General features: G+C 40.5%; 1 protein-coding gene across 1 annotated transcript in view; it reads right to left on the bottom strand.

Annotated features, from left to right (window-relative positions):
* FAM134B (family with sequence similarity 134, member B) overlaps positions 1-8,858 on the bottom strand; it is a 101,304-nt gene that overhangs the window by 67,218 nt on the left and 25,228 nt on the right. Inside the window, exon 3 of the mRNA XM_014546334.1 lies at positions 3,419-3,491. Within this exon, the coding sequence (XP_014401820.1) occupies positions 3,419-3,474 (56 nt within the window). The 5' untranslated portion in view covers positions 3,475-3,491. The remainder of the gene's footprint in view (positions 1-3,418; positions 3,492-8,858) is intronic.

Here is an 8,858-nt window from a genome sequence, read left to right as displayed (position 1 = left end):
ACCGCTAGTTGGCGCAGCGAACATCACAGTGGTGAACGCCACATCAGCCCAGCATCACGTGTCTCACTCGTTCACTTTTTGATTTGACATACGAGTAACTTGAGTTACGAGCTCCGTCACGGAACGAATTAAACTCGTAAGTCAAGGCCCCACTGTATTGGATGATGCATTGTCTCTCTCTCTGTACTTGCTTTAAGTCTACAATGAACAATAAGGGGTAGATTTCACAGCCTGAAATATTCTTGTACAACATGATCTGAATTAGCTACACAATATTCCATTTATTCCAGTTACTATCGCTGCATTAAAAAAACACACAAAAAACTTACTGGTATAAAAGAAAAACCACCCTCAAACACAGCTTCTGCCTCAGGGCCTTTGCACTTGCTAGTCCATCTGCACTTGCATGTCCTCCAGACATGATTCCCAACCTCACCTCCTTCAAGTCTGTGCTCAAAACTCTTTTTAAGGAAGATTTTTACATTTATTTTATTACAACTTGACCCTCCCTCCCCACCCTTATACTCCCTAATCCCCTCTACTACTTTAGTTTTTCTTAAATGCCATATAACATTATCTATTGTAGTAACATTTATTTTCTGCTCGCTCACTCTACTGTGAATTCCACAAGGACCTGGTTGTATGTCTGTTGTTGTTGTTTTCCTCCCACAAATGCCTGGCAATAAGGCATTCAATAAACATTTCTTAAAAGGATAATTGAATGAACAGCTATCTATATAAAAGGCTAATATGCTAACTCCTTTCAACCATTCGCTATGATGCGCATTGGCCACCAGGGGGCAGATGTTCAATGGAGGAGCTGCTGTGACATGCACAGAGAAAAGGCACCGCAGACCTGGCTGACAAAACAACACTCGGCTTCCCCCAAGTGGGACACAGGCCCCGCCACCACCCCGGAGTGACAGCCCACCAAATCGCAGCCAACGCTGCTGAGCCTCCATGGCCAGCCTGGAAACGGTTGCTGTGGGCACCGGGTAATGACATCACATAGCAATGCCCAGCTTCCTCTCCCTAGCGACAGGCCATCTATACATATAAAAGGCTAATATGCTAAGTGTCAGTCCAGGTAATGATGTCATGTAGCAATGCCTGGCTTCCTCTCCCTAGTGACAACTAGCCTCCTTGCAGTTTCTGCAGCCCAGAAACATGACTTGCTTTATAACAGGTGCAAACATTTTAACCAAATGTCTGTGAAGCGTTTTCACGTGCCTCATCTCATTTGATCCTCACAAAAGTCCTGGAGTTGGTAGATAGGAGACTCGTAAGAAACCTATTTTCTTTTCATTAGTCAGAAAATGGATATTTAGAAAGCTTATAAACTTGACCCGACTGAAAAGTAAGAAATGGTGGACCTTGAAAATGACTTCAGGTTTTCTCACTGTGCAGAATATAGTCAAACACTACTGCAGTTAAATATTTTACCCCTTGTTCTCCCTGTGTGATCTACAATAATAATCTGCTTTGTGTTGATATTTACTGCTGTGTTGCTGACAATTACCTGAAAGAGAAGTTGGGGTGCTTCACTGGGCTCGAAAATGTTTAGCTAAATCAGAAAGCAGGTCTAACTAAGCAAGTGTATCATATATATATATATATGGCTAAGTTGACTCGCACATGTGCAATACATATAAAGCTCTCGCTGGTGCCAATCACATGTGTGTGTTTCGATCTGTCATTGTCGATCATGAATTTGGTTGACACTTCTATTATAGAGAAAGGGCAAATAGTGATATTAAAATATTTCTTCTAATTAATTTCCTTTCAATGTGCATGAATTCGTGCACAGGCCACTAGTGTGTGTGTGTGTGTGTGTGTGTGTGTGTGTGTGTGTGTGTGTATATAATTTTACAAAAAGACTGGAAGGAAATAAAACTGAAAATGAGTTTAATTTCTAGGTGATGGGGTTATTAGGGATTTGGATTTTCATCTTATTGTTTCCTATATTTTCAGTTTTCTAAGTTAGCATGTATTATTTTTAAAATAAGAAAAAATATATTTTAAATGCTGGTAGGCAAATGTGACTACAAATAAAATGTTTGGGAACAATAGAAAGAGACAGGCAGAGAAAAAAATAGCGAGAGAGAGAGAGAGAGAGAGAGAGAGAGAGAGAGAGAAAGTGCAGACCACAGGCACTGTTATATAATTTTACAAAAAGACTGGAAGGAAATAAAACTGAAAATGAGTTTAATTTCTAGGTGATGGGGTTATTAGGGATTTGGATTTTCATCTTATTGTTTCCTATATTTTCAGTTTTCTAAGTTAGCATGTATTATTTTTAAAATAAGAAAAAATATATTTTAAATGCTGGTAGGCAAATGTGACTACAAATAAAATGTTTGGGAACAACAGAAAGAGACAGGCAGAGAAAAAAATAGCGAGAGAGAGAGAGAGAGAGAAAGAGAGAGAGAGAGAGGGAGAAAGTGCAGACCAAAGGCAGGCACTGTAATAAATCTAAGCAAAAGTAAATAAATTCCTAATTGGGCAGGTCATGGTGAGTATTCAATACCAGGATTGTAACTTCCCTAGTAAAGTTTTATCTTTGCCTTAAGCTTTAAAATGCCTTTTCCAGACCCCTGGGAAGAGTAACCACCCTCAGGAGAACACATTATCTTAATAACTATCCTGTAATTTGATCCCTGCCTGGTTTTTCTCCCACCTCCATGTAATCTTCCTTATGTTCCCTCCTTTATTCCAAATACATACAAGAAACTGCAAACTCATTCTCAAAGCATTTCAGATCTTGTTTCCCAGCATTGTTGTCAGTTTCGACACAAATAAACTCTTATAAAAAATTCTCTACAGGTTTGGATGTGGAAGGAAGGAAGGTAGGAAGGGCGGGAGGGAAGGAAGGAACTTTTAACTACCTGTGAAGTCTATATATTCAAATAATCGTAGCATAGGTTAGGGCAAGTTAAGAGAAATTTCAGCTACTAGTCTTCCTTCTCTGGTCATTTAAATTTACTGAAGCAGAGAAAGAATGCTACTAGGTAGCAGTTAGTCTAGTTTAATTATTTTATATATTTATAAATGAACTACATTTTCAAATCCTTAATAATTCAAGATCTACTACCTAAACAAATCTAGTAAGCATGGGGTTAAGATGGATGAAACATGGATGAAAATGATCAGAGTAGGAACTTTCATTTGTTATCAAATGGCTATAAAGATTCAAGGGCTGCCACTGGGAATGACACTTAATTAGGCAAAAATGTAGCAGATCTAAAATAATGGGGGTAGGGGTGGGGATGGTGCTAGAACTAATGTTAAATCAGATTATTGTGAAATTACATTAATTTAAAGAAATGTTAAAAACTATCAAAAAACAAAAAGTATGATAAAATATAATATTGAGTGCATTTCACTTAAGGAGTCCTAAGTATTAAGTATTTAGGCTCACGTAAAGGCTGCTGCTCCGAGACCCACAGGGAGCCTGACCTCTGGGTTTCTGTCCATGTTTTGACTCGAAATACCTGCTTGAACATAAGAGAATATGTTACTCATGAATGGAATGTACACAGAGGAACAGGTCTGACAATTTACTGCCCTTATCAATTGAAACAGTGGGCTCTGAAATGTATTGCACTTCCTCTTTCATTTTATTTTTAACTAGAGGCCTGGTGCACGAATTCGTGCATGGGTGGGGTCCCTCGGCTTGGCGGGCGATAGAGGCCTATGCGGGGGAGGGGTGGCCAGCTGGGGATAGGGACCACGGGAGGTTGGCTGTGGGAGCCCACTGACCACCTGGGGGGCAGCTCCTGCATTGAGCATCTGCCCCCTGGTGGTCAGTGCATGTCACAGCGAATGTTTGAGCAGTCATTCCAATTGTTCCAGTCGTTCAGATGGTTGGTTAGGTTTTTATATATATAGAGATGCCTTGGGAAATTTATCAACTGCTATTATGAAGATCCATGTCAATTTCATGAAGAGCTTTTCCCCCCAAAGTCACATTATAGGCATGTATTTTAGTTTGATAGACTCTTGAGAGAAAAGAATGGCCCTTAAATGTCTAGCATGAGGCATTTTAAAAACTCATAAATAGCCCTGGCTGGTGTGGCTCAGTTGGTTGAGCGTCATCTCACACACTAAGAGTTCACCGATTCCCCATCAGGGTACATGCCTGGGTTGCAGGCTCAATCCCCAGGAGGGGGCATGCAGGAGGCAGCCGATTGATGTTTCTCTCCCTTCCTCTCTCTCTAAAATCAATAAAAAATATTTTAAAAAAAACAACCTCAAAAATAAATTTTTATATGGGTTCACTTGATGGTAAAAAAAATTAAGCAGAATTCTCCATATCACTGTCCTCCAAAACAGCTTTAAAGACTGCTTTTGGTCCTTTGACCCATACTTGTATTCAAGTGGGGTAATTTTCAAAGTATAACTTCAAAAAATGAATACAACAGATTGGAATTCGGATGAAGACCTTTGGGAAACTTTCGGGTCCAACCTCAGTAGCTCTGGCTAAAAGAGCTGGCTCTCTCTCCATCAATGACTGGATCTGTTCTTTCCTGAGGAGGAAGAAAGGGGCTTTGACTCCCCATTGTGCAATACATGACTACAGAATTGTGCTCAATTATTATTTTTTTAGAAAGGAATAAAAGGGCTATTCGGATTTTTATTTTGGCAGGGTAGAGACTTTAATAGTGCTGCTTAGCTACCAGCCTAGCCCAGACATCTTCAGCCAAAAGCTTACCCAAGCACAGCTATGCTTCTGCTAAAATCCAGCATATTCTGAATTTAAGTGAATTTCTTTTCTTGAGGAAATTTTCTTTTCATTTAATCCAACCAAATGCATCCTTCATAGAAAGGTTGTCTTTGAAAGCTCAGGGAGATGTGGCTCCCTGTCTATAGTTCTGGCTGCAATTAAACTAAAAACAGTTGCCAAATATTATGCCTTATTAGAAAGGTACAAGCACAAGGTTACAAAATACAAGTTACAAGGTGACTTTTCAGACACATTCAAAAATCCTAAACCTGTAAAATCTAGTAGTTTCAATGCATGAGTCAGAATTACTGCCATACCTAACAGCAAAGAAAGAGAGTAAACTTTTCAAGTTACCATGTGTTGGCGGGGGAGGATGTGGAGAAAGCCTCAAATGGAGCCACTTGGGCTATGCCCACATCACCAAACCAAGGCTTTCTACCTAACCTAACTGCAATTTCAACTTTCCCCAGGAATATAATCTTAACCAGTCAGTCTGGAATTGTCTGATGAGCACCTATGAGGTCATCTTCCATACAGGCCCTTTCTATCCCCGGAAGGATGCTGAGGTTGTCACTTCTTTCCAATCCCTTCTCCCCTCTCTCTATACAAGCCTTCCATCTTGTACAGCTCCTTGGAACTCCTATTTGCTAGATGGGATGCTGCCCGATTCATGAATTATTCAACAAAGCCAGTTAGATCTTTAAAATGTACTTGGTTGCATTTTTGTTATTTAACACACGTGACTATTTGATGCTGTTTACTTGATAATTCACCGTCTATGCAATTTTGATGAGGAATGATGATTCATAAATATAAAAAGCAGTTCTCACACTAAATTCTCTTCCTCAGAGGAGACAATTTAGCAAACGCTGGATGACTTTTCACTTTTAACATAATATTGGGCTCAAGGATTTAATCAGACATTTCTTACTTAAATGCTCCAGTTCATTCTGGGCGTGCGAGCTGGAGCAAGCTCAGGACTTGGGTTTTACAACCAAAGATTCTTGGCTCTTCTTCCTGGGGCAGGGGAGAGGGGGAATCCAGCTACAACACTTTAGCAGTTATCTGGACCCTGACAATACAAAGGGTCCCATGAAGTGGGGCCACATAACGACTTCTCCTCAGAGCAGATAAGAGAGTCAAGCTAAGAGGTGTCACCTGGCAATGTGACTCAGCTAGACGCAGTGGTTCGCAACCTTGGCTGCACATTAGAATCACCTGGGAATCTTTATAAAATCCTGATTTCTGGGCCTCATCCTCCAAAAATTCTGTTTCTTTGTTAGTTTCTTTGTTATGGGGTGGGGCCACAACATTAGTAACAAAGAAACAGAATTTCCGGAGGATGAGGCCCAGAAATCAGGATTTTAAAAAGATTCCCAGGTGATTCTAATGTGCAGCCAAGGTTGAGAACCACTGCTCTAGAAAGACTGACTGTTAACCCTCCGCTGTGCCCACAAAGAGTCAGCTCAAGGTTGGGCAGAGTAGATCCAATGCACTACTTAATGGCTTACATTACACTCCCACTTCCTATGAAGGAGACCGGCTGGAGCTCGGGGATTCTGGGGGAGCCTCTCAGAAAAATCCCAAAGCTCTCAGCCACAATTTTCAAAATCGTTAGTTGCCACGAAAAACCCCTGTATTTTCGGGAAATTGGCACTGAACAATGAAACAAGATTTAGGATGAGAACAGCTCCTTCACCTGGGTTATAATGCACACCACTATTAAAGAACCAGGGTTAGGAACACGTGGCCTAACTGGAAACAACTTTGTTATTAAAAAGGGATGTGCACAATTTTTCCTTTGTTAACAGAGGGTTTTGTTCAGCCAGCGGCCACAGTCACATGCAGAAATAAAAAGCTATTACACTATGGATCAGGTTTCATTTCAATACCAGGAATGAGTCATAAAAGATATTAATTTGGTTAGGCTGACAGACAGCTCCGCATAAATCCTGTTCACAGGTTGTAGAGTTAGTACTTATTGGTTATTTAAAAAAAAAAATAGGTCAAGCCTGAACGCTTCCCGGAATTTACCCACCAAGAATCACATCTGTACAAGATGAATTTTCCAGGCACAAAAACCAAATGTGAATGGCCTGTGATTAAAATTATTCAAATTTGATTGCTGACAACAATATTGGAAATTAGGTGCTGGCTTTACGGTTATGTAGTAAACTTTATAAAAACCTTTAGAGTGTTCAGAAAAACTACACATGCATAGGTGTGCATGTATACGACCATCTTCCTGCTCAATTGTGAAGGAAATTCTTTAAGCTGAGCTTCGCTGACAAGAGCAAATGTTCCCAAAGAGTAAACAACAGTCTGAAATGACAAGCCACTAGATGTAACAAGTGAGGCATTCCTTCCCCACTCCTCCCCCCACCCCACCACAGCTTAATTGAGGTGTAATTTACATAAAACATTGTACAGTGGGGCCTTGACTTACGAGTGTCCTGACTAACGAGTTTTTTGAGATACCAGCTGTCTCTCGGCTGATTTTTTGCATTGAGTTGATAGAGTAATTTGAGTTAACGAGCTCCTTAACGAGCTCGGTCTCTGAACAAACTAAACTCGTAAGTCAAGGCCCCACTGTATAAGTTTAAGGTGAACAATATGATGATGTGTACACTTATATATTGCAAAATGTTTACCATACCCTCACCTCACATTGTTACCATTTTGTTGTTTCGGTAAGAACATTTAAAATCTACTCTATTAGCAAGTTTCAAGTATATAATACTGTATTGTTAACTATAGTCATGCTGTACATTAGATCCCCTTATAACTAAAAGTTTGTGCCCTTTGACCAACATCTCCTCATTCCCCCACCCCCCAGCCCCTGGCAATTACCCATCTACCCTGTTTTTATGAGTTCAGCTTTTTTAGATTCCACAAGTGAGATCATACTGTATTTTGTCTTTGTCTGACTTATTTCACTTAATGTAAGGCCCTCAAGGTACATCCATCTGTCAACAATGGCAGAATTTCCTCTTTTTAAAAAATTCATTTTCTAGTATTTCCTTCTTTTTTAATGGCTGAGTAATAGTGCACTGTGTATATATACCAATTTTCTTTATCCACTTATCTACCGACTCTTAGGGCGTTTCCACACCTTGGCTATTGTGAATAAGGCTGTAATGAACATGAGGGTGCAGCTATCTCTTCAACCTGTTTTCATTTCCTTTGGATTTATACCCAGAAATGGAACGGCTAGATCATACAGTAGCTCTATTTTGAATATTTTGAGGAACCTTCATACTGTTTTCCATAGCGGTGGCACCAGTTTGCATTCTTACCAACAGTGCACAGGGTTCCCTTCTTGAGGAGCTCCCTTTTCATGTAAAAACTTGACAATGGCTTTATGAAGGGAGAGCGCTCCATTATTTGGTTCACCTTTTAACAGTGCATTTAATGGTCCTTAATGAGCCAACGAGAGCCCCATGAAGGGAAGGTCTGGCTCATTCTGAGGTTGAACACAAACTACTTGCCCAGTGCTAGAGAGAGTTAAAACTCACCCTAGGTTGTTAATCTGGGAATCCGCCGTGCAGCCGTGGTGTGCGTGTGGATTCTACCTACGGCCAAGTGAGAGCGAGGTGCTGAGCTCAGCACCTGAGACCTTGGCAGTGGAATCCCCTGGTCACATGGAAGCTCTCTCTGCTTCCAAGGATCCTCTTACCCATCACTGTATTTTATCCTTAAAATAAAGTGGTTTTACATTTTCCAATGTTAAAAACCACAAGCACTACCCAGTAGCAGACGTCAAGAATCACTGTAAACAACATAACAAATCTTCATCAAAAGCATTCGAGGGCTCGGCCTGCGTGGCTCAGTGGTTGAGCGTCAACCTATGAGCCAGGAGGTCACGGTTCGATTCCTGGTCAGGGCACATGCCTGGGTTGCAGGCTCGATCCCCAGTGGGGGCGTGCAGGAGGCAGCCAATCAATGATTCTCTCTCATCATTGGTGTTTCTATCTCTCTCCCTCTCCCTTCCTCTCTAAAATCGATAAAAAAATATATTTTTAAAAGAATTTGAGGAATACATATTTTAATTTCACATCTTCAATGAGATGAATAGTTTAGGAGTGAAATTATACAATGGAACTGCAGTGAAAAAAAAATATGGGAAAATATCGCC

Source organism: Myotis brandtii, unplaced genomic scaffold (genome assembly GCF_000412655.1).
Source record: "Myotis brandtii unplaced genomic scaffold, ASM41265v1 scaffold440, whole genome shotgun sequence".
NCBI classification, from domain to species: domain Eukaryota; kingdom Metazoa; phylum Chordata; class Mammalia; order Chiroptera; family Vespertilionidae; genus Myotis; species Myotis brandtii.
This window is presented reverse-complemented; position numbering and strand designations above follow the sequence as displayed.